Source organism: Taeniopygia guttata, chromosome 26 (genome assembly GCF_048771995.1).
Source record: "Taeniopygia guttata chromosome 26, bTaeGut7.mat, whole genome shotgun sequence".
In the NCBI taxonomy this organism is placed as follows: Eukaryota; Metazoa; Chordata; class Aves; order Passeriformes; family Estrildidae; genus Taeniopygia; species Taeniopygia guttata.
This window is the reverse complement of record NC_133051.1, coordinates 4,277,595-4,302,756: the sequence shown is the minus strand read 5'-3', so window position 1 is coordinate 4,302,756 and position 25,162 is coordinate 4,277,595. Positions and strand designations below refer to the sequence as shown.

The following is a 25,162-nucleotide window of genomic DNA, read 5'->3' as shown; positions in this document are numbered from 1 at the left end:
TCAGTGGCTGATTTGGGACTAGTCTTCCTCAACATTTTAACATCCTGACACACAACACAAGGAATGTAATAATGAAGTTTTCTAAGGCCGCAAAGTTCAGAAACATTGGCAGTGTTGGTGCGGAGTGCTGCACAAAAATAATTGAGAACTGAAGAGCAAGAGAAGGAGGCTAGTCCTGGAAGGTCAAGTAGAAAGGCTTTGGCTGGCATTTGTCCCAGGGGCATGAGGTGCACTGGCTGGGAAGGTGGCACAGCCAGTTCTGTATCCAGAGCTAGAATGATGTGAGAGACCCAAACATTAAAAACTGAAAGATGAACTTCAAAAATATGAGTGAGTTTGGAGCAAACTTGGATGTGCTCTATTTCTCAGTTGTGTATTTACAAATGTGGGTTAAAATATTGGATAAAAGAGGCCTTTGTTGCTGATTTGGGAAAGATTTTTCATTAAGACACAAAACATCTAGGTTTGGAAAGACAGGTGTCTGCTAAGGAAGGCAGGAGCCTCCCCTGAAATGGAAAAATGTAAACCCCTTCCCTCTGAATTGCTATAAATTTAAAATTAAGGGGGACTCAGGCAAAAATATGGGAGCAGGAATAACAGTTCTTTATTAGGGAAGGAAATTAAAAGATAAATAATGCAGTGAACCAAAACAACACTGACAGAGTCAGAATACAGCCTGACACCCTGTTAGTCAGGGTGTTGGCCGCAGTCCAATTGGGAGTTATGGCTGCAGTCCTCCTGGAGTGTCAGGTGTGGTTCTGTTGGAGCAGGGATCCTGTAAAAAAGGGTGGTCTTCCTGTAGTGGAAGAGGCAGCTGTTCCTCTGGGAAATCCAGTGCAGGAAAAGCCATGCTGGTGTTCCAGAAACTCAAGATTATATCCAGTTAGGAATGCTTGGCTCCTCCCTCTGGGTGGAGCATCTCATAATGGGATATTATAGTTCTTATCAGTCACACAGTGACATTCCATAGCCCATTATCAGCAGATGTCTCTCCTGAGAGAGGATTGGTTGTGGAAGTTAAGGAAAACTGCCCACTTAACAGTAGACAACTGCCATACAGATGGGAAATGGAATACATCTTGCCTTTCAATCTAGGATACAAAATTATTTGGAAATAGTGCAAAGGGAGGGGGAAAATCAGCTTTCATATCTGTAGAGAGCACATGTCAGTTGGCCACAGCTGGAGTTTGCTGTCAGTGGCAGAAAGCAGAGCTGACAGGTTTGTTTTCAGGAGGGGCAGTAGGGAATCAGCTGTGGTGGGGAAAGGATGAAGCTTATTTTGCTCTAAGATTATGAGAAAGGACTTGTCTCAAATTCACAGTGAGAGTCCCAAAGGAAAGAGGGGCTGGAGCTCTGGCTTGGCCATGTATTAGTTTGATAGCACCCGATCACCTGGAACTATCATGTCTTTATTTCGTTATGTTTAATTTCAGGAACATCTTTAATTCAGGACATGAAGGCTTACCTGGAAGGAGCTGGGACTGAATTCTGTGATATCATCCTGCTCCTAGATGGGCACCCACGGCCAGCCCACAAAGCCATCCTGGCAGCTCGCTCCAGGTGAGCCCTGCTCCTGACATGTGCCAGGAGTGTGTGTGAAGGACAGTGCAGGGCTGGGCAGTCTGTGCTCAGCTTGGTTTAGAAGACAGGGAGGAACTTAAATCTGTATAAAGTGCTCAGATGCAGCTTTGCTCAATGAGTGTAATAAGCCTTTAAGCAGCAGTGATTAAATTTTTTTTTTCCATTTGATACCCAGCAGGGAAAGATAGGAAGAAATTAGAACTGCAGAGATTCTGCAGAGGGTGTGTGAGAAGCTGCACTGCAAGACAAAGCATCTGTAAAATCACAGGAAGGGAAAAAGAGTGGAAAACATAAGGTGGTTTCAGTGAAAGTAACAGATGTCCACTGAGGTCAGAAGGAGCCTTCTGACTCTGAACAATTTGTATTTTATCATGTGGAACTTGAATTTCTTTCTCACTTTCTGGTATTTAAGACTGGTTATGAATAAACATAATAAAAAATGGTGCATGACAGAGACTAGAGTATTCTCATGCTTTATGCAGAGAAAGGAGTCCACCCTGCTGATGGTGGGACTGTTCTCCCTCCTCAGGGCATGGGTGAAGTGGATTTGTCCTGCACTTGTATGTTCTGTGGACCTGCACCTTATGTTCCACCAAACATTAAGTGTTCACATTTTTCAAGTATTTGAAATTTCTATTTCAAATACCATCACAATTTTTCCCGGACAAAAAGCCTAACAATATTCAGTATTAGTTACTGTGGAATTTTACCAGAAGCATTTCACAGCTCTTAAAACAGCCCTGATGATTGGCAGCCGGTAGATACCAAGAAATTCATAATGCTTTAAGCTTTCTGCTGGGTCTTATGCAAATTAGAGAAAAAATCAAAGCACCATGTGTCCTAATTTTCAAGAAACAGACAAATTCCAGGTAGTTCTCATGTTAATTAGGGGGATTATATTTGGAGTTTTCACTGGCAGACATACATGCAAAAATAAATGAGCAGTGTTTTTGCCCAGGTTGTCAACTGAATTTGTTGCTTTGGAAGCTGCAGCTCTGAATAGCAGCCTCTGGACAATACTGGGTTAAACCATTTGTCTGCAGAATGTGTTATATCAGTTTTATTTCCCTTTCCAGTTACTTTGAAGCTATGTTCCGTTCATTCATGCCAGAAGATGGGCAAGTGAACATTTCTATAGGTGAAATGGTTCCCAGCAAGCAAGCGTTCGAGTCCATGCTCAGATACATCTATTATGGAGAAGTGAACATGCCTCCTGAGGACTCCCTGTATCCTTAAGTTCAAAGGAATTGGAGGATCTGTCTGAGTGCATGTCCAGCAGGTCACCTTCCTTTTGCTTTGGGTTGCTGGCACAGCCTGGAGGGTGGTCTGTTGGGGACACCAGCAGGCTCTGCACTCCCACTCCTCAGGGATTTGTTTGCCATCAGCACTCTCACCTTCACTTTCTGCTTTGTTCCTCAACGGAATGAGCAGATACCTCTTTGCAGCACCTTACTATTATGGCTTCTCCAACAACAGGCTCCAGGCCTACTGTAAGCAGAACCTGGAAATGAATGTCACAGTGGAGAATGTGCTCCAGGTAATTATCCACAAGCACTTCAGTTAGTCACTTAGAGGAAAGCCAAGGGGTCTGGTCAAGTGGGCAGCCCAAGTGCCAGGTCACTGAGACTGCCCAGACCCTTCCAGTGGCAGTGGCCCTATGTGGTGGCACATGTGGGAGCCCAGCCTTGAGCAGCATTGTTCCTTACCTGATACTGTGTCACTTCTGTTCCTGTGCTGTAGGAAGGTACTGCTCAGCTGGCACTGCTCACCTGGCTCCTCCTGAGCTCTCATCCCCCTTTACAGAACTGTGTTTCTAAAGGTCTTTTTAAGATGACCATGTGCTCAGCACTTAACTGTAAACCCTTTTGGGCAGACATTTGTTCCAGGGCAAATGGTGGTCTGCAGGTGACAGACTTTAGTCTTGTTTTATCAGTGATGCTAACAGGATCTTGCAGTGGAGTTTGATCTAACTAAAGATATTTTGTGGTAAGAAAGCCAATGCTGGCTCCCAGGCAGGCAGCCTGAACCTCTGCTGCACAAGCAGAAGCAAGTCCTGCTGATTAATTCTTGAGGACTCCGTGCATTTTAAATCCAAGGCTTATTTTTTAATAGTTCAGACAATACTCAGTTTGCAATGCAAAATGGAGATGTTCCCTAGCTAAGAGGAGTTACCTGCTCTGGATCAGGACTGTTTGTGCATCTGAGCTGTGCAGAAAGGAAATCACTTTTTTGCTCCTCCTCTAGATTTTGGAGGCAGCTGACAAGACTCAGGCCCTGGACATGAAGAGGCACTGCCTGCACATCATCGTTCACCAGTTCACCAAGGTTGGTTGCATCTTTTCTGTGGCTTTTGAGAGCTGCTGTCCTCTGTCACTGCCTTGGTTAAAGACATGTTCATTTAGAAACCAGTTTAATTATTCCTCATGTGAGACAGCTGAAAGCTGGCTGCGTGTTACTGACACTCGCTGACAGGACTGCTAGGCACATTTCTCACACCAAAGTAAATTAGAGACTAGAACAAACTAGTCTAGAAATTTGAAGCCCTTCCAAGCAGAAGTTACCTGAAATTGCTTCCATTTCCAGTTGTTCCAATTGGAACATGCAAAGCAGTGTAAGTTTGTTGTGTATTGAGCGCACAAATCTCTCCCTCACTAGCAGTTATCAGTGTGCTCCTCATACACCACTTGAAGTATTCTCTGTCATACATGTTTTATTATCATGTGCTCTAAAACAAATTACCATGTCCTGGCTGGGCTCTCTTGTGATTTCCATGTTCAACAGTTGGACTCTATGGTCTTGGAGGTTCTTTCCAATCTTAAAAATTCTATGGTTCTGTTTGGATGGGATTATGCATTCGTGGCAGGAAAGGTCAAGAGCCCAATGTGCTGATACTCCTGTCCTCATTGGAGAGAATAAGGATATTGTCATTTAATTGTTCCTATGAGATGTGATCCCTCCATGAGAGTTCCCCAGCATGTCATCAGTTCATTGCTCAGCTTATTAGCATTGCTGAAATAGGTAGATAAATCATAGGAATTGGGATTTCTGGATGCTACACACATACTGATAATAATTCCTTAGTTAATATTCAAGGAGCTCACTCTCCTTTGTATATTTAAACTCACAATCCTCCTGGGGAAGAAGAGCACTGCTATGTCCCATTAGTGTCTGGAGAGGAGACAGGATGGTGTTCAGGCTCGTCATTAAATGCCAAAGTTGCTGGAGCATGACGCATTTTAAATTCAGAAATAACTGAAATTGCATAAAAAGCACTGAGAGTGGAACCGGCATCCAGAAATCACTCCCAGAGGAGAGTCCACAGCATGAGGTTGCAGCCCCTGCCTTCATTCATCCTGTCTGTTTTCTTCTGGCCCCATGAGTCCTGTGGAGTAGGCCAGTTCAGCAGGGATGGGGACTGGTCCCACTGGACAGGACAGGACATGTACAGGACATCCCTGGGGTTGGGGTCAGTGCCTTGCAGCCACTGAGGGCTGAAATATCACAGGATCACTTCCCAGTGGAGGCCACAGGAAGACAAAGAGGTGTGATTCTCCCCAGAACGTGCAGGGGGAAATGGACATTACAACACTGGGAGGCAGCGATGGGAGCTGGAGGGCGTTCCTCAGCTGTACTTCCTCACCAGGATGTGGGGAAATGTTTTATATTTAAACTGTTGACTGGTAGAACAGTGTTCATCAAAACGTGGCTGGAAGACTGTCAAGCAGATGTGCACAGAGAAATCTCAATTATGCAATGTTTTCCTTTGGCCTGAGAGGCCTCAGTGTGTGATTCTTGGCCTGGGCTGGGTGACTCATTGTGGCTGGGCACAGACACTTTCTGCTCTGCTCTGGGCCAGCCACGGGCTCTGAGGGGGATTTGTTCTTGGGCACAAGCCTGGTGGGTCACCGGAGCTCAGGCAGGCTGGGTTCCTGGCTGGGGGATCTCCTGTTCCTCTGGTTACTTAACGTGTTCCAGATTTGGACTGTTAAGGAGTTTTCCCCCGAGCAAGAGCATTACTGAAGAGCTGTTTCCCAGAGGTTCACTGCTTTGGGCAATGTGTTTTCAGGCTCTTGTGTGTCAGTGTTGTGCAAAAGCCCTAATAAACCTGCTGTTGTGACATGTTTGCAGTGACACCCTGATCTGTTCTGCAGTGCGTGCCTTGGGTGGGGGCAGGATCCCACCAGTGCAAAGGGGTCTCTCTCCCTCCCAGTCCTGGCAGATCCTTAGACTGGGGATATTGCTACAAGCACATCCTGAGCTCTTCCTGAAAGCATCCTCAGCCATTTCCCTCCTAGCCTTCTAAGGTCTCAGGACATCTTTATTCTTTATCCCAGTGCAGCTCCCTAGAGCGAGGGGATAATGTCAGTTCAGGTAAGGAGGGTGAGTGAATGCCTGGAGGCTGGGTGTGTGTTAGTGCCTCTGGACAGAGGGGTTACTGGCTCCTTACGATGAGGCTGAGGAGAAGGAAGCTAACAGCAGAGCTTCTGAACAGTCCAAAAGCATAAGGTTTGTTGTAGATTCCATTTATCTGATATGGTGGAGGTTTTTGTTGGCAAGTGCTCCAGTGACCTGCTTTGACTGCAGGAAGAATGCCAGCAGAACCAGCATGGATACTGAGAAGAGCTTTTTCTCAGGAGCACAGCAGCAAAGGGATCAGGCCCTGAATCACATTTTCAGTGCAAACCCACAGATCTCAGAGCTCAGGTCAGCACGGCTCTTAGGAGACTGCTCAGTCAGTGTCTTGTAGCAGTGGGGCTGTCAGTACCAACAGAGGGGCAGCTCTGGGGGCAGGTTCCTGCTGCTCTACACTCCCAGCAGTCTGAATTTGGTTCTAAGCCCTGACTGGAGCCCCATGGTCTGTTCCCTGCAGCCCAGCCCCACAGCTGGGATCTCACACCATCTATGCCCAGCCGGACTTGCTGTGGGGTGCCAAGGGCAAAAGGGTAATACATGAGCTGTGATCTGGGGAGGGTTTTAATTTCTTCCTGTTTTTTCTGTTTTGTTTTCCTTAAAGGTCTCCAAGTTGCCAAATCTCCGCTCGCTCAGTCAGCTCCTCCTCCTTGACATCATAGATTCCTTAGCTACCCACATCTCAGACAAGCAGTGTGCAGAGCTGAGCGCAGACATATGACATGCCTTGGAAAACCACCTTCTCGGTTGTTCCTGAAAAACACTGGCACTTTAGAGCTGGCTCTGGTTTACTGTTGCATATGGGGTAGCTCAGTGTCTGCACACTTCAGCAGCCCTGGAGGAGCAGGGACAGCTGAGGTGCTCTCTCTGGATTTGCTGGGTTTGTACCTTTGTGCAGCGGTTGGACTTTGTTACATTTGTTACCCAAATGCAGACTTGAAATCATTGCAGGGGTGAATTAATTCCACATGGTTTGGGGAGTTACTAAGTTCATAATCAAGCCCATTATTTCTTGCATACTGTAAAATCAAGCAGTCATGAGTAAGAGTCACTAATCCTTTGAAATACAATATGTAAAGAATACTATTTAAAGAGCTTCAGCTGACCCAGCCCGAGGGCTGTAAGGGGAAGTCAGAACAAAACTGGGAACAAGAGCGCCTGGTGTTCACAGGGAACTGGCCCTTGGACCAGAATGTAGTGACTTTTCAGAGACTCCATGGTGTCAATTAACAGATAAGCCCCTGTGCAGCTGCCCAGATTGGTGGGCTGCAGGAATCCAGACCTATGCTCTGCAGCAGGTCAGACTGGAAGATTACAGCAGTCCTCTCTGACCATCAAATCCACTAATCCTGTCTTGCTAAGCCTTTCTAAATCTATTTATTAATAAAGAATTAGCATCTTCTCCTGGCATTTTATGATTGACTTGGATTTCATTCTGGAAAGAATTAAGCAAAAAACGTTCTGCGCTTGATGAAGGTCACATTGTTAAAAATAAGTGTGTTACATCTTGTTACTAATTTTATACTGAGTGTCTCTGTAAGCCCTTGCCTTTGCAGGAAGGTGAATGAAGGCAGAATGCCATTCCCAGCCCGTGCAGAAGCAGCGAGTGTTCCCTCCCCTTGCAGCGCCCAGCTCTGTGTTGGATGCTTCCCTCCTCTCCTCACAGCTGGATGGTGTTGGTTGGAGAGCACCAGAAATGTGGTGTTGGTAAAGTGGTGGTGGAACTGTCCCAGCCCTGCCCAGAGCTCTTGGGGCTGACCTGGGAGGGAGTGACAAGCTGGGAATCAAAACCTTGTCCTGCTCCAGCAGCAGGGGCTGCTCTCTGCTTGTGTGAAGCTGGAGTGGTGCAGGATCTCTGTCGAGACATGCAGCTCCCAGCCCTCACACTCCCACCCGTGCAGCCACGATTTTCTCTCAGTGAAGTGTTCCTGGAGCAGCAGTTGTGAGCTCCTCATCAGCATCCCACAGCCTGACACACCTGCATGTGCCAAGAGGATTGTAGTCTGGGCAGTGGAGAATGCGTCACGGGTTCAATCCAAGAGAAGTGCTCTAGGGACCACCCTGTCTGTCTCCCTTGGCCTGCTCAGGTGAGTCAGACCAGAGCTGACAGGTGTTTCTGAGAGCCAAGGGCACCTTTTAAACCAGGGCGATTGTTTCCACATGAGTCTCCTCATAGATAGTGGAGTCTCTTACCAGAGGTCATGGTAATTGTACTGACAGCTGCTTTGTGTTCCCTGGGAAACCAGGTTGGCAGCTGGAGAAAGGTTATACCCTACAGTTTGTAACAATACTACAGTCTATTTCCAGTAATGCTGATCCACTAGAGGACACCCACTGCCCAGGGAAGCCTCATTCTCTCAGGCTGGACATGCCATAACCACCCCTCTTTAAATCCTGAACCCACTTATGAGGAAATGCACAACCTCTGCACCCTCTGAGCAGTGGGCACAGCAGGGTCTTGGCTTTGGGGGGGAGTTTGGACTCAGTCACAGCTGTAGGGACCACAGTGCTGGGTCAGAGATTTACTGTGAACACTTGTAGTCCACTGAGATTTGCCTCTGGGCTGCTGTTGTGCAAGTGCCAGGACTGTGCACCTCTCTGACAGCACACCCCCGAGTTTCCTAAGAGATTGCAGGATGGGAGGTGTTGTAGGGGCCACAGAGACTGTGGGGTACTCATGAACTTCCCAGGGCAGTTAGATGCTCTTGTAATCACCACCTTGTTATCATTATGACCAGCAGGCTCTCAGGCTACTGATGCTTCTGCAGCCTTAGGCAATTCTGTACTGGAATTTGTGCAGTCATAGCCCTGCATAAGGGATATAAAGGAATAAAGAACATTGTGGCTATCCAGCTTTGTCTTATTCCTACAGTCTCTGCCACATGCAGGCCCCACTGGCTCTTTGAGGTTCTTGGGACTGCTGGTGGGAGAACAGAAGCACCCCTTTCCTCCAACCCAATGTGAGCCCCAGCATGGTGGCAAAAAGCAAGGTAGAGGAGCGATCCCCAACTCCTCTGGAGCAGCACGTCAGGGCAGTGGAGCCAGGAGGTCCCAGCTTTGCCATACTGCACCAGCTCCCCACGTCCCCACTGTCACAGCTGTGGCAGCTGGGCAGGAGCCGAGTGAGGAGCTGTGTGGATCAGGGCCAGGAGCTAAGGCCAAGCCCAACCTCCCAGTGCCAGCACCAGAAGAAGCCAGCAGCACCCCAAGTCCCCAGAGCAGGGCTGGCAGCGGGACAGGGAGTCACTCTAAGGTGGCCTGTGGCTCACTGGGAACAGGAAGAACACTGAGAAAAAATAACACATTTTAATAAGGAAATGTGAGGGGAGGCACTGAGGTCCTGCCAGCAGGAACACCGGCGGAGGGGGCAGAGCCCAGGCTGCCTCAGGCCTCAGCCCCCCCCAGGCCCAGGATCTTCTTGACGTAGTTCTGCACGTTGACGTGGAGCTGGGGGGCCGTGGCAGAGAAGGTCTCCATGGCCAGGGCCCGCGTGGCCTCGGAGCCACCCCACATGGCGCGGTACAGGGGCAGCGTGTACTTCTGCTTGCCCTGTGGAGACACAGAGCAGTGACAGCCCCAGTGTGCCAGCCCCCATTCCCCGACCCTGGCATCGCCCTGCCCTTAGGCACAGAGCACTGGGCAAATGGCACAGCCAGCGCAGCGCCTGGAGAGGGGAGCAGTGAACCCTGGAGAAGGAGCAGACCCTGAGAAGCTCATCAAGTTCAAGAAGGCCAAGTGCAGGGTCCTGCACCTGAGTCAGGACAGGATGGATGGAGGAATGGAGAGCAGCCCTTCAGAGAAGGACTTGGGTGACAAATTAGGTGTGATCTGGCCATGTGCTCTCCCAGTCTGGAAAGCCAGCTGTGTCCTAGGCTCATCCCCAGCAGTGTGGGCAGCAGGTCAGGGGGAAATTTTGCCCTCTCCTAAGATCCCAACACTGGAGCAGTGTATCCAGCTCTGGAGTCTCCAGCACAAGACACACATGGACAGAGCAGGTCTAGAGGAGTCCATGGAGCTGCTCTGAGGGCTGGAGCCCCTCTGCTCTGGGGTCAGGCTGGGAGAGCTGGGGGTGTTCACCTGAGGAAGAGACAGCTCCAGGGAGACCTCAGAGTTCCTTCCAGTGCCAAGAGAGCTGGTGAGGGACTTTGGAGTGACAGGACAAGGGGGAATGGCTTCCCATTAGGGAAGCCCTTCCCAGGGGCAGGCTTAGATGGTATATTGAAAAGAAATTCTTCCCTGTGAGGGTGGTGAGGCCCTGGCACAGCCCTGGAAGTATCCAAGGCCAGGTTGGACGGGGCTTGGAGCAACCTGGTCTAGTGGAAGGTGTCCCTGCCCATGGCACAGGGTGACATAAGATGAGCTTTAAGGTCCCTTCCAAACCAAACCATCCTGTGGGACTATCAAAAGCAAGAGCCAGCCCCTTTCCCTCTGGCACTGAAGGCCCTGTGCCCTTGTCTCCCCACTGGCATGCTGCTGGGCACTGCCACCACTGCCCAGGGACAAACCTGGCTGTGCAGGAAGTCCTTGACTTTGCTGTACTCAGCCTCCAGGTTGTTCTTGAGGACAATCTGGCACCAGCGCAGTCGCAGCTCAGCGTTCTGGGCCTTGGAGATCTTGGGGTACATCTTGCTCAGCCTTTTCACATTTCCTGTGAAGAAGAGGGGAGCAGTCACCATCCCCCACAGCTCCCAGCCCCTGCTCCCAGGGAACCCTGTGAGTCCATCCCAGCTGTGCTGCAGATTCTTGGGATCCTCCCAGCCTCAGCTCAGCCCTGGCCCCTGCCCAAGCGCCCCCCACCCCCAGCTCTGGAGCACCCCAGGCACCTGCTGGCTCTGGGCAGGACAGTGCCCTTGCCCAGGCTGGGCAGCCCTGCAGGGCCATGTGCTGGTGGCTTGGGGTGCCAGCACAAAGTGGGGGGAGTTTCCTCAGCAAAGAGGGCAAGAAGAGTTGCAGTGACACAGGGACATGACAGCCCAGCAGAGCCAGCCTGGGGACAGCAGGACTGCACGTGTCCCCGTAAATCTGGGGACTGCTTCCCCTGGCTCTCCATCTCCACCACACCAACCATGGCTACCCTGGAACCAGGACCCACAGCGCAGTTGGAGAGGGGCTGATGGCCACACACCCGAGTGTCCCCCCGACGTGCCCTCACATCCCCGGCCAACTGGCTGGACTTGGGCACATCACCCTGTGTCTCCTCTGGGCACCAGAGCCCTGGGAGTGCCCTGGCACTCACCTTCAGGCAGGGGGGACTTCTGCAGGACCTGATCCAGGAAATAGACCAGCTGGTATGTCCTCCAGCCCATGATGTCCACGGCTTCAATCGCCTCCATGTTCAAGCTGTCAGCTGCCCAGAGCTCTGCCAGCTCCTCCGCCGGCCTCATCAGCTGCTGCCCCGGTGACAGGTCAGGCAGGTAGGGCGGCCAGCCCGGTGTGTTCAGCCAGCGGTCAAATTCAAACCCTGCAGCGAGGAAGGAGGGAGAGCTGGGAACAGAGCCCTGAGCCCCACACCAGCTGCTGCTGCCCAGACCCTCCCACCTTCTCCCAGTGCCACCAAACCTGCCCGAGGATGGTGACCACCACAAACTAATGGGGTGAGGCCATCAGACACGGGCTCAGACTGTGCTTGTGGGTATCAGCCCCAGCACCACCAGCAGGATGAGCTCCAGCATGGAAAGCTCCTGCCAAGCCTGGATCTCTAGCAAGGCTGGGCCAAGCCCAGAGTGCTGGCTGGGCCTGATCCCAGTGCTCACCAGGCTGAGCCACGGACACTCCATGAAACAGCACCCAAGTGCAGAGCAGGGACTGATGGGGCTGAGCCGGCACACGCCCAAGCCTGGGCCCGATCCCAGCTGGCCAGTGCTGTCCGTGCCTGCTCGGACAGAGCTGGGCTGGCAGCAGCAGCATCTCCAGTAAAACACACAAACCAATGTGCAAAGGCTCCGGGGGTGATGGGCTGCTCTGACACCTGCAGGAGTGGGGCTGTAAAGTGGCAGCCCCTGTTCCCTGGCCAGGATGGCACTGTGCTGACCTGGGATGGAGTCCACGCCTTTCTCCTTCAGCTCTGGGAAGTACTCCAGGAAGAACTCGAGGGTGTCATCTGCAGTGATGCTCTGGAACTTGAACCGGTTCACGTAGGCCTGTGGGGACAGATGCCAGACACTCTCACCCCAGCAGTGCTGCCCAGTCCTGTGTGCTCCACCTCATGGGGGAACCCATTCCAGCCCCTGTTCCCTCCAGGGGCTGCCCAACCCCCTGCATCCCCAGGGATACCCTTCAACATTCCCAGCACCTGCTGCAAGCACGAGGTTAGGCTCTGCCTTCATCTTATTCCCCTATTCACATTCCCATTTCCCACCTCTTCCTCTCCCCAGCCGCGCTCTCAGCCTGTCCTTCCCAGGGTCTGCTGTACCCTGACCTCCTGCCATGGCATTTTGACTTTGCAGCTCACACCCACCTGGAGGAAGGCATCAAACTTGCTCTGGTTGCCCACAAGATGCGCCAAGTAGCTAACGAAGCAGTACCCCTTCTCATAAGGTGTTTCATTGTATGTGTCATCTGGATTGACACCTAGAAAAAGGCAAAACCATCAGATATCCTCTGCCCACCTGCAAAACAACACAGCCCTCGCACCGATATTCCCCCATCTGTGCTGGGCGCAGCCTGTCCCACCCCTCCTGCAGCCATCGTCTCTCCCAGGTCCCATCGCCCGTGCTGGTGTTGCTGCCACCCACGGAACAGCGCAGCCCCCAGCCCAGTGTCACTGTCCCGCTGCCCCGGGGCCCAGGGACACCCCACCGACCTGGCTCGATCACCACCCGCAGCTTGTTGAGGGGATGGTCCTCCCCTGTGGCGTCCATGTGCTGGCGCAGGAGGGCCCTTCCCGTGGCAGCCTCCAGGCAGGTGTAGGGCAAACCTGGGCAGAGACAAGCGGAGGCGTTCGGGGAGCCCGGCCAGACCCCTGCGCGCTGCGGGCACAGCGGGCGCTGTGACGGGAGAGGAACACCATCAGTGCACGAGCTGGCACAGCAGGAAACCCACACATGTGGAGTTGGGATGGCAGAGCTGCAGGGAGCCACGTGGGGCAACCCAGCCCCACACAGTGAGAGATTTTTCAGGCCACTTAAATTCATGTGGATACAGCAAACTGTGCTGGGAGAACACGAGCTCCTGGACAGGACTGTGTGTCCAGGGGGAGCTCAGGACAGCTGGTATCAGCTCCACATGGGAGCTGCAGGAGGATGGGGAAGGTGAGGGAAGGACACAGTACGAACATTCCTGGCAGGGGTTGCAGGGAACTGTCCCATCTCAGAGCAAAGGCTACCAGAAATCACAGACTGGTTTGGGCTGGAAGGGACATCAAAGATCATCTTGTTCCACCCTCTGCCATGGCAGGGACACCTTCCACTAGACCAGGTGGCTCCAAGCCCCATCCAACCTGGCCTTGGACACTTCCAGGAATGGGGCAGTCAAAGCTTCTCTGGGCCACCTGTGCCACCTCCTCAAACTCACAACATCTAATCTAATCCTACTCTTTTTCAGTTTACAGAACCCCACAGGGCCTTGCAGCTGCTGCCCTTCACCTGTTCTGAGATGCAGCACAGGCTCCATCCCCCCTGGCACTCGGAGGGATGCACTGAGCTGTGGAACAGAGCCCAGACCCACCCAGGGCTCAGCACCCCACAGCCAGGCACGGCCACGCACCGTAGACCTCGGTGGAGATGCGCCTCTGGGCGTACATGGTGAAGCCCTCGTTCAGCCAGAACTCGCCCCACGTGGCGTTGGTGACCAAGTTGCCAAACCAGCTGTGGGAGATCTCGTGGATGATGACGTCCACCAAGGAGCGGTCCCCGGCCAGCAGGCACGGCGTGACGAAGGTGAGGCAGGGGTTCTCCATGCCACCAAAGGGGAAGGAGGGCGGCATGAACAGGATGTCGTACCTGCCAGGGAAGCCGTACCTGGGCTCAGATCCCACTCCTCCTGAAGACGGGGCTGGAGACAGAAGGAAACTCTCTCCCTGTCCCTGAGGAACCAGGTCCCTCAGGAACCTTCCAGCCATACCTGCCCCAAACATAAGGTCCAAAGAGTTTCTCTCCAACCACCAGGAACTCCTCAATCACTCCATCATACTCCTTCTTGGCAGCCTCGATCAGGCAGGGCTCGGCCCAGACACGGCTCCTGGCCAAGTGCAGAGAAGAGGAAGTTTAACCATTAACTTCCACCTTGTTGCTTCATCAGACAGAAATTGCACAGGTTTATTCCAAGGAAAAATAAAACCCTGCTGATAAAGGCATCTAAAGAGGCCAGTAGTGCAAATTGCTGTGATTTCTTTCCTTGTCTGAATGTCAAAGGGCTTTTATATGGCTGCAGTGGCAGCCAAGAACTCAAGAAAGCACCAGACTGTGAGGAAATGTGGGATCGTCCATGCATGGAGACTCACTGCTCTCATTCATGTGCAGGGTGACATAAGGAGAGCCAGGGACCCTCCTGAAGGGGAGGGGACACAGCATCAAGGCTCCTTCTCACTCTCCAGTTTGAGATGGACCCTCATGCCATGAGCCCACAATCTCATGACACAGACAGGGACTGACTGTGCCATGTTTATGGCCAGTGTCTCTGCTCTCCAGAGCCCCGTGGAGCAGGGAGAGGCAGAAGGTGGCTGCCACAGCAGCTTCACTGTGCAACTCCCACAGCTCTGGAGCTCTCCTGAGCCCCTTACCTTGGGCCAACATCAGCAGACACAATGTCCCCAACAACCAGAGCAATCAGGTAGGAGGGGATTGGCTGGGACATCTTGAATACAAAGGTGTTATCCTTCTGCTTCTCCCAGCTCGTGGCACTCATCACAGCCGTGAAGCCCTCGGGGACCTGAAGGTGTGGATAAACCCATCCATTAGAGTCACAGCACGCACAGTGGCACACCAGCTAAGCCAGCCAGGATGCCACAGTGACTGATGGCAAATGTGTCCCAGCCTGAAGGTGCCAGGGCCAGGGGCACTGCAGGCTTTGGGGAGCAGAGCAGGAACACCCTGAGCTCCCACTCGGGATGCCAGCTGCATCCCTGCAATAAGAGGGTACCTGGAGCTGCCCCAGGTGCTCCTGGAGCTACCAGGAGATAAGGAAATGCTGGAGCTGCAGGTGTGAAAGGGCAGAGGATGCAGATCCCTCAGCTGCCGACTCCCCTCCCAGTTCTTGCACAACTCATTTTTCCTGTTCCCAAGCCAGCGTAGAAGCCATGGCAAATCCACCAGCCTGGGCTAAGCCCAGAGAGACTGATCCAGTGTCCCCTGTCCCAAACAGGGGTGAGCCCCATGGGGCACAGGGAATATGGTTTCCTTGGTACAGCACATCACACTAGAGCTCAGCAACAGCCCCATCCCACGCTCATCCTGTGGCATTAGAGAGGCTCTGCCCTGGGAGAGCAAAATAAATCAATCCTGGCATCACCAGCTGATGCCACCATGTGCCATTGGTGTCACACCATTAAGCAGTCCCCTGCCACACCATGGCAGCCCCATGCCAGTATCACCAGATGCCCACATACAGACAAGGGGGGAATCTGGATTTAGTGCCATCTTTGGGGAACAGCAGCTGCTCCTTCCTGGAAGTCTGGCAGCCCCAGAACTGCCACGAGGACCCAGCATGGCCCAGCACCACCACCTTCCTCCGGCTATTTTCCCCCAAACTCAGCTCCTCCTGATACAAATGCCAGGAGCTCTGGGCAGGACAGCCAGGCCGGCACATGCACCCGCTCCTGGGCAGCAGCACTGCAGCTGGGGAGAGGCAGGAGCACCCTGGGACTGTTGTCTTCATCCAAAAGGGCATATAAGAGAAAAATAGCCCAAGTACAGATGAGTGATTTCTCAGCTGGGGCTCGAGGAGAAGTGTATGAAGCAGAGTCCCTGCTGTGATGCCCCAGTGCTTTGGCACATTCATTGCAGGGGATCCAACAGCTCAGAGCAGGTTAAGGTGGAAGGGACATTAAAGATCATCTTGTCTCACCCCTGCCATGGGCAGGGACACCTTCAACTAGACCAAGTTGCTCCAAGCCCCATCCAACCTGGCCTTGGATACTTCCAGGGATCCAGGGGCAGCCACAGCTGCTCCAGGCAACCTGTACCAGGGCCTCACCACCCTCATAGCCAAAAATTCCTTCCCAATATCCCATCTAACCCTGCCCTCTGCCAGGGGGAAGCCGTTCCCCATGATCCTGGCACTTAGATCTTTGTCCCAAGTCCCTCTCCAGCTCTCTTGGAGTCCCTTTGCGCACTGAAAGGGGCTCTAAGGTTTCCCTGGAGCCTTTTCTTCTTCAGGTGAACAGCCTAGCTGGCAGGAGGCTGAAATCCCAGCTCTCCCAGCCGGCTCCACAGTAGAGGTGCTCCAGCCCTTGGATCATCTCCATGGCCTCCTTTGGACTTTCTTCCCCAGCAAACTTTGCACTCATGGAGGGTTTTACTGCCGCTGGGCGTCAGGGAATGGCTGGGGCAGCTCCTGGGGCTCCGCTTACCTTCACAGTGGCTGAATAGGTGAACTTGACTGAGGGGGTGTCGAAGCAGGGGAAGAAGGACCTGTTGAGGACAGCCTGGCCCTGTGTGTACATGTAGGGCTTCTGCTTCCCCGCTGTCTGCTCAGGGGACAGCCAGCACACCTGGGGAGAAAGCAAGACCCCAGTGAGGGGCGGCTCGACCACAGCTGCTCCTTGTGGAAGGAGCTGGGAAGGGACTCCTCACCCAGGGGTGCTCTGTGCACCCCAGGCCTGGTGTCCCCTGGACCAGCCCCCAGCTCCTCCCGGGTCTGGCGGCCCCCAGTCCACACCGGGTCCTCGTGGGCCTGGGTGTCCCATGGGGCTCGGCATCTCTTCCACCACCCGGTCACCCGTCGGGCTCGGCATTTCCTCGCCCCACCCTGCTCAGCGCGGGCGCGGTATCCCTCAGCGTCCCCCTGCTCATGCCGCCTGTGGTGTCCCTGGTGTTTTCCCACCCCCCGGGCTCGGTGTCCCCGCTGTCCCGGCGCTCACCCCGGGCCCCTCGCCCGCCTCGTAGTCGATGAGGAGGGTGAGCAGCTGCCCGGCGCGGGGGGCCTGGGGCAGGGCGATGTGCAGGGCGCTGCCGTAGCTGGCGAAGGGCCGGTTCTCCACGGGCAGCGCCTGCCCGGCCGCGTCCCCGGGCCCGCCCGGCGGCGGCAGGAGCGCGGCGCGGCTCACGGCCAGCGCGGGGTGCGCGTCCAGCCGCAGCTCCGCGCCGCCCGCACCGCCCCGCTCGCAGCGCAGCTCCAGCCGCGCCCGCCCGCGCAGCCGCCCCGCGCCCGCGGCCGCGAAGGACACCGCCAGCTCCAGGTGCAGGTGCCGCAGCGACCACGGGCCCGCGCTGCTGGCCGAGGCCGCGTCCCGCACCGGGGCCCGGGCCCGCACCGCCGCCGCCTCATCCGCCGGGGCCGCCATCGCCACGCCGGGGCCGCGCCGGGAGGGAGCGGGGCGGGTCCCGTCCAGGGGCGGGCGCGGGGCGGGGCCGGGAGTGGGAATGGGGAGGCGGGGAATCCGTGGGTGAGGGAGGGAGGGAACCCACGGGGGGATCCACGGGTGGGGGATGGAGGGGACCCACGGGGGGATCCATAGGGGATCCATGGGTGGGGAATGGAGGGGACTCGTGGGGTGATCCCTCGGGGTTCCACTGGTGGGGGATGGAGAGGAATCTATGGGTGAGATCCATCGGGGATCCACTGGTGGGGGATGAAGAGAAATCTGTGGGTGAGATCCATGGGGGATCCATGGGTGGGAAATGGAGGGAACTCATGGGGAGATCCCTCGGGGTTCCACTGGTGGATGCAGAGAAATCTATGGGTGAGATCCATCCGGGATCCATGGGTGGGGAATGGAGGGGCATCTATAGGGTGGATCCATGGGTGGGGTATCCATGACGGGGGGATGGAGGGGACATGGGGTGCGATCCATGTTACGGGGATATAGGGGGATCTATGAGGCACCTATGGGGTCTCCAGAGAGAATTTAGGAGAAGGGGGAATCCATGGGTTGGGCAGAATCAAGGGCCGGGGGAAATCGGGATGGGAGGAATTCATTGGGGCAAGGAATCTAGGAGGATCTGTGGGTGGACATCCATGTGGGGTGGGGGGGCGTGCAGCAGAATCCAGAGGTTGGGAATCCATGGATTAAGGGAATTCATGGCGGGGCACCCCTGGATGGGAGGGTCTGTAGACATCCAAAATGGGATCCATTGCAGGAGAGAGGATAGGAGGGGGGGACCCAGCACGGGGGTCTGTGGGAAGATCCAGGGGGAGCCCGAGGAAGGACACAGATACAGATCCGTGGGAAGATCGAGTGCAGGCGGCTGTGTCCAGGGGTCAGGGATCCATGTGGGATCTGGGGAGATATACGGGGGATCCAGAGGGGGTCAAGACCCATAGAGAGGAGATCCAAAGCCGGGGCTCAGGTGGGGAAAAATCCAGCAAGGGAATCAGGGAGGGACAGAGGGAAAATCCATTGGGAGGGATCTAGGGAAGAGGAGGGTGAGGATGAATGGGGCCGGGATCCATAAGAAATTCGCTGGGGCGGGGGGGTGTCCATGGGGGATCCGGAGGGTGCTTGGGGGGGACAATGTCAGGATCCATGGGGAGGGGATCCCCACGGGGGTCTCGTGGGGACATCCGCGGAGAGTCGAGGAGGGATATCGAGAGGGATCCACGGGGAAATCCACGGGGTCGGGGCAGCCATGTGGGATCCATGAGAAATCCGCGGAGGGGATGTTCCCGGGGGGACTGGGGGGTCCATGGAGTTTCCCCGGCTCAGGCTCTGTTGCCGGTTCCAGGTGCCGCGTCTCGGCAGCGGAGCGGCACCGGGGACAGGGCGGGACCGCCCCCAGGGACCGAGCGGGGCAGGGGCGGCCCCGCACCCGCCTCTCCGCGGGGCTCGGGGCACCGGGGCTCGGGGCACCGGGGCTCGGGGCACCGGGGGCCGGGGCGGGCACCCCGGGCGGCCGGAGCGGCGGGGCCGGGCACGGGCCTGCGCGACTCCTCCCCCGGCCCGGCCCGGCCCGCGCGGGTCCCCGGCCGCGCTGTCACTCCGCCACCGGCCGCGGCTCCGGGCGCTGCGGGGCGGGACCGCGGGACGGGCGCAGCGAGCGGTGAGCACCGGGACCGGGACGTGGGGCACTTCCCCGAGGGAGCGGCGAGGCTCGGGAGTCACGCCGGTGGGAGCGGGGGTGATGGGGACATCCCGCGTGGCCCCGGGAGGCAGGGACACCGCGGTGGAGACCGGCTCTGATACGGAACAGCCCGACAGGCGCTGGCGGGGACGCTCGGGGACACACCAGCTGGGTCATCCTGCGGGGATCGGCGTTGGCAGAGGGGACAGCGGGTGGTGATGGGGGACACCCCATCGGGGACTGGCTGGCCACGGTGAGGGCGGCAGATGATGGCGAGCGCCCTGTTGAGGACCGAGGTGATGGGGTCATGCTGCGGGGAACAGCGGTGACACGAGAGATGCTGGCAGGGATCGGGGAGCACAGGCAGCTGCTGTAGGGGCTGGCACAGCCTGACACTCGGGGCAGCCCCCGCGTCCCCTCTCCTGTGCCCCACAATGTCCCCACCTCTCCGCAGAGCCCCTGTTTCAGCAGTGGGAGCTGCAGCGTGACCAGGCTGGTAAATTCCTGTGTCCCTGTGCCTTCGGTGTCCCCTGGACACCCCCAATTCCTGTCCCTGGCAGAGAGGGACTGCAGGGAGATGCTGTGGTGCCTCCCCAGTTCAGTCGCGGGGAGCACAAAATGGGCAGCAAAGGGTGACAGGGGAAACTGCAGCACGGGGACTGTCACAAATGTGTGTCCTGCTGCCCCACATCACCTTTCCACAGGCAGAGCAGGTCGGTGCTGGCAGATCATGGTGTCTGCCCTCGTTTTTGACACGGGAAGGTGCTTCTGGGCCGTAGGCATCCATGGGTGCTTCCCATGGGGATCCTCCACCAGTTGGGGTGAAGGAGCCACCCCCACACTCCTGGGAGCTGGGAATGTTGCAGCCAAAGCGGGATGGTACAGGACAGAGGGAAAACTTTGAGATGACTTCATCTCAGGCCATGTCCCTTGAGACACGGAGGTGCCGTCACCCTGTGCGAGGGAAGCAGTGAAGACCCGCTGAGTGCCAGGACGACTCTTTTCCTGGATTTCACCTAGGAAAAAAACAACTGGGAGGGGAGCCAGGGAGTCTGGGTGTGCCGGGATGCCAGGCCCACAGCCAGCCCTGCTGGATAGCCGTGACTGCCCGGAGCGGGCGAGACCCCGTGCGGGCAGGGCTCGCCCATGGGTTTTTGGGGTGCTGTCTGCACCCGGTGCCAGAGAGGGTCCATGTGCTCCCAAGGGGGTGACAGGGATGGGGGAGCTCCCTGCACCCCGCAGCAGCGTGTGTTGGTGGCTGTGCTGTTGGAAGGAGGGGCTGGACCCCCCCAGTTTCACAGCCGGGCGAGCTGAGTCAGGAAATCCCGGCTGGCCCGGCCGGATCCCGGCTGAGTCATTTGGCGGCGCTGAGAGTGCCCGTGCCGGGGCTGCGGGGCTCTCCCGTGCCGGGGGTGCGGGGCTCTCCCGTGCCGGGGTGCGGGACTCTCCCGTGCCGGGGGTGCGGGGCTCTCCCCTCCCCGGGGGTGCGGGGCTCTCCCGTGCCGGGGTGCGGGGCTCCCGTGCCGGGGGTGCGGGGCTCTCCCGTGCCGGGGTGCGGGGCTCCCGTGTCTGGGGGTGCGGGGCTCTCCCCTCCCCGGGGTGCGGGGCTCTCCCGTGCCGGGGTGCGGGGCTCTCCCGTGCCGGGGTGCGGGGCTCTCCCGTGCCGGGGGTGCGGGGCTCCTGTGTCTGGGGGTGCGGGGCTCCCGTGCCGGGGGTGCGGGGCTCTCCCGTGCCGGGGGTGCGGGGCTCTCCCGTGCCGGGGCTGCGGGGCTCTCCCCTCCCCGGGGTGCGGGGCTCCCGTGCCGGGGTGCGGGGCTCTCCCGTGCCGGGGGTGCGGGGCTCTCCCGTGCCGGGGGTGCGGGGCTCTCCCGTGCCGGGGTGCGGGGCTCTCCCGTGCCGGGGTGCGGGGCTCTCCCGTGCCGGGGTGCGGGGCTCCCTCGGGGGAGGGGGGCAGGGGCTGCCCGCACATGCCCCGGCACTGCCCCCGGCCCTGGCCTCGGCTCACTGCCAGCCCTGCCAGCCCCGTGCCTCAGTTTCCCCCGACATTTTCCTAGGACTGGATGAGACAGAAGGTTCCTGGGATGTGGACATGTCACACATCCCGGCACAGGAGCTGGCTCTGAGAGGCCAGGGAGAGGGGAGACAGGCTGGGATGGGGACTGTGGGACTGGGTGAGCTCTGGTGCTCGCTGGGAGGAGAATGGTATCCCCAAGGTAAGATTTGGGATCCTCCTCCTAGTAAAGGTCTCCAGTCTTGGTGTGTTGGGAGGGGGTTGGCATTGAGGAGAAGAATGGAGGTGAAGAATAGATGGGGATTAGAACTGGGATGGGAAATAAGATTAGAATGGGGATAGGGACGGGGATAGGGAAGGGGCGGGGATGAGATGAGGCGAGATGAGATGTGTTGGGGCTGGGATGAAGTGGGGATAGGGATAGGATGGGATGAGATGGGGGTGAGGATGGGAATAGGATGGGGACATGGATGAGGCTGACAGGGCTGTAGCAGAACTTGGAGTGCATGTGGGGACATGGAGGGAATCGGGCTGGCCCCACTGGCAGCAGGATGTAAATAACCTGCCAGGACACGAGGTTTTTTCCTGCTGCACCCCCCCATGCAGCCCCACGCACAGGAAAAAGGTGTTTCCGGCTGCGGATGGGAGCGGGGCCCCAGGCCTGGAGCGGGATGTGGGGCCACGGACAGGGGGATCAGGTGACCCCCTCTGGCTGGATCTTGGGGTGCAGCCACTGATCCCGTGGCTGGTGGGACCCCTGACCTCAGTGGGGCCACTGCAGCCCCCTGGGCCCTGGCTGGGCTGGTGGCAGGAGCCCTCGGTGCAGGCTGGCACTGCTGTGGGGACAGGACACAGTGCCACCAGCCTGGGGTGCCCTGTCCTGTCCCCAGTGCCACCAGCCGGGGCAGCCACCTGGTGAGAACCCTGGGGACGTGTTGCTCCTTTCTGGCTGGAGCAGGATCCGTGCGGAGCTGGGGCGGGCACTGTGGGAGGAGAGTGTCTCTCCTTGCCCATGACCCTTGCAGAGCCACCCCTGCTCACTGACCAAGCAGGATGTCCCCACCATCAAAGTGCCTGGTCATCAGCCTGAGCTGGGGACATCAGTCTGGAATGGGGACACCAGTATGGGACTGGGACATCAGTACTGGATGAAAGTCTTCAGCATTTGTTCCCACCACCCTGTGCCCCCCCCTTCGCCTTGCTGCTGGCAGATGAGTGACAGTCCCCCCTCACCTGTCTGGGGCATCCATTTAGTGGCAGTCAGGGCAGGGACAGCACCCTCTGTCCTCCCACAGCCCTTTGTGCCCTGTGCTGTGGGAACAACAGCAGTGACAGGGAGGGAGCAGCTGGGACCACACCCAGCCCACTGCCCTGTGTGTCCCCAGGGAGAGTCACCTCTTGTCCCTGGCCTGTCCTGGCTGGGCAGGATTGGTCCCCAAGCCCTACCCAAACCTAGAGGATTGCCAGTCCCAGGAGTGCTCTGCAGGGAGCAGTCACTGGCACTGGTGGTGATGGGGCTAGTGGCAGTGCACGGGGAAACTGAGGCACAGGCTGCAGGCAGGTGGCACATTGCCAACCCCTGTGGGAACTCTTTGAATGCTCCAGGTGACAGATCAGCCACCAGCCTGTCCCAGCAGGCTCTGGCGGCTTCCCTGGTGCATTTGCTGGCACAGCTGAGTCTTGCTCATTAGCAAGTGACCTGTAATGAGCTTTGCTGAGTTGTACTGAAGGGTCTGGGTGGTGCTGTGGACATTGGGCACTGCTGTGGATTGAGTGCCTGGATCAGGAGATGCTTGTTGGGAGAAGGGCCGGAGGGTTCCCTGACACGTGGCACCCACGACCATCATCACAAGAAGTGATAATAATTGGGGGCAGCAAGATTTTCCTTAACCAGGGTGGGGGGAGGTCCTGGATGAGCAGCTCAGGGAGGGTTTGAAGCTCTGCTCTGCCCCAGGGGGTCATGGTGGGGTAGGAGCTGGGGTGAGGCTGTCTCTGGCTGTGGGACTTGGGCCCCCTGCACTTCTCCGAGCTTGTCTGGCCAATGCCCCATCCCGGCCCCAAATCACCTGCGGCACCATCGCTGCCCCGGGACTTTTATGAGGGTACCCGGGTCACCCATCTCGGTGCCGGGCTGCCACGAGTTTCATTGTGGGATCACATCCTCCTTCCACGAGGGCTCATCGGCAGGTGCCACTGTGTCCCTGCCCAGCTGCCACCTTGCCGGCAGTGGGCATTGCAGTGCCCCAAGGCACCGCATGTGCCCGGGGCGGGCTGGGGCAGCGCACCGGTGTCCTGGCATCCTCTCCCCGCCGGGCTCGGGGAATCGGCTCCGAACGTCTCCGCTGTGCTGCGGGGAGCGCGTTTGGAGCGGGAGCCACGCTCGAGTAACGCCTCCCCCTGTTCGCCTGAATTCCCTGGGTCCCTTCCCACGGTGGGAGCTGGGGGAGGTGGGTTTGGTCTCGGTCTCCGTTCTCCTCCTCCTCACACCGCGTCCGAGGCCGGTGCGGATGCGGCCGGGCGGTGCCGCCTCCGGCAGCGGAAACTCCCCCTGAGCGGGGCAGGGCGGCAGTCTCGGCTTCTCCTTCCCCCCTTCTTCCCCGCCTGCCCCCCGCGCCCCTCCGGGCTCTGCAGCCCTTCCTCGCTCCCTGCCACGTCCGTAACGGGGGATGTGCGCGGTGCGGTGGGAAGGGGAGGGCAGGAGTGCCGCCATCCTCATGGGAGGATGCCAAAGGGATGATTGAGGGATGCTGAAGGGATGCTTGAGGGATTCCTGGGCTCCCCTCTAGAAAAGTCAGGCAACCTTCAGGTGTGATGACCTCATGATGGCTCTGTTGGCCGCCTCCTTTGGAGGGAAGAGGTTTAATTCTAGGTGTAAGAGGGTCGTGGAAATAGAGCTGCTGCCTGTGCTGGGCTGGTGAGGGGTACTGGGGCCAGGGAGGGCATTGCCAGCCCCTGCCAACCTCTTCCGGCTTTATATATTAAGTAAGTGACAGTACTCAACTCCCCTGGGGGGTTGGCATCATGAACACACTTGGAATTGTTCTGATAAACCCTGGGCATGTGGATCCCGCTGGAGTGGCGACTGTTGCAATACACACCCACCCACACCCACCCACACCCACACATACCCACCCACACCCACCCACACCCACCCACACCCCACACCTACCCCACACCTACCCACACCCACACACACCCACACCCACACCCACACACACACACCTCCACACCCACACCCACCCCACACCCACCTCTGGAGCGGGCAGGGAGGTGTTTGCCAGCAGCCACTGTGGATTTACAGCTTACTGGAAAATCCACTCATCCCATTAAGGGCTCCCTGTGGCTTTTGCTTTCCATTGCAAATACCTGGTTATCCCAAGGGAAACCCCCTTTGGGTGCTAGTGGGTGTGTGGGGCTCGGGGCAAACCCCACGGAAGAGTCCAGGCTGCATCATCCTAGGATGGATTAGGGGAGACCTGTCTCGCTTGGCCAGGTAAGACCAGACAGGGCAGTTTAGCTCACGGTGGGAATGGTTTGTGATGGGAATGGCCCATACTGGGGCAGGGATTGAGGGGTTCAGTTTGGAATCAGATCCGTGGATTGACTTTCATTCACTCGGTTCTTCACCCAAAGTAGATTCGGCATTTAAAACCACCCCAATCTGGAGCTCCACTGTGATGATGGCATATCCTCAACTCTGTGTCTCTGCTCTTGGGGCTTAATCTCCCACTTGGCTGGCACACCCTGTTGCTGTGTCCCTGGTGATAACTATCCCATGTTCCCAGAGGCATTTTTAAATCCTTAACCTGCTTTTGGGGGGTGAAAAAAAGCCTTTTTGGGTCTCCCCATAACTCTGCTCTGCCTACTGTGTGTTGAGAGAGTTAAGTGTTGAAAGGAGCAGACAGGCATTGAGGATTTGAACAGAGAGCACTGGGGGTGCTGGGGATGCATTGCCAGTGCTAGGAAGGGGGGACAAGCCCAGCTGCCCCCTCAACCATCCCGA

At 56.9% G+C, this 25,162-nt stretch overlaps 3 protein-coding genes across 10 annotated transcripts in view; 2 read left to right on the top strand and 1 right to left on the bottom strand.

Annotated features, from left to right (window-relative positions):
* LZTR1 (leucine zipper like post translational regulator 1) overlaps positions 1-13,737 on the top strand; it is a 42,504-nt gene extending 28,767 nt beyond the window's left edge. Inside the window, exons 16-20 of one of the 3 annotated variants that reach the window (XM_041721337.2) lie at positions 1,434-1,560; positions 2,658-2,807; positions 3,013-3,118; positions 3,826-3,906; positions 13,534-13,737. In XM_041721337.2, coding sequence (XP_041577271.2) covers positions 1,434-1,560; positions 2,658-2,807; positions 3,013-3,118; positions 3,826-3,906; positions 13,534-13,737 — 668 coding nt within the window. Of the gene's footprint in view, positions 1-1,433; positions 1,561-2,657; positions 2,808-3,012; positions 3,119-3,825; positions 3,907-5,086; positions 5,502-6,595; positions 7,402-13,533 lie in introns of those variants that run through there. The other 2 variants (XM_030255851.4, XM_072918718.1) reach the window with 2 other exon arrangements.
* RNPEP (arginyl aminopeptidase) lies at positions 9,279-17,460 on the bottom strand. Its single transcript, XM_030255854.4, has 11 exons — positions 17,009-17,460; positions 16,499-16,639; positions 14,711-14,859; positions 14,053-14,169; positions 13,696-13,931; positions 12,794-12,907; positions 12,449-12,561; positions 12,023-12,131; positions 11,228-11,452; positions 10,497-10,639; positions 9,279-9,540 (listed from the first exon to the last, which is right to left on the bottom strand). The coding sequence occupies exons 1-11, from the start codon at positions 17,429-17,431 to the stop codon at positions 9,376-9,378; spliced, it is 1,935 nt and encodes a 644-aa protein (XP_030111714.2). The 5' UTR covers positions 17,432-17,460; the 3' UTR covers positions 9,279-9,375.
* Positions 17,461-18,758: 1,298 nt separating this feature from the next.
* The window catches only part of NAV1 (neuron navigator 1), a 74,844-nt gene continuing 68,440 nt past the window's right edge, over positions 18,759-25,162 (top strand). For 5 of the 6 annotated variants that reach the window (XM_072918746.1, XM_072918744.1, XM_072918742.1 and 2 more), the window contains exon 1: positions 19,004-19,127. Coding sequence is in view for 1 of the 6 variants with exons in the window: in XM_072918747.1 (XP_072774848.1) it covers positions 18,774-19,127 (354 nt within the window). In the remaining 5 variants the exon portion in view is untranslated. Of the gene's footprint in view, positions 19,128-25,162 lie in introns of all 6 variants that reach the window. The other variant, XM_072918747.1, reaches the window with a different exon arrangement.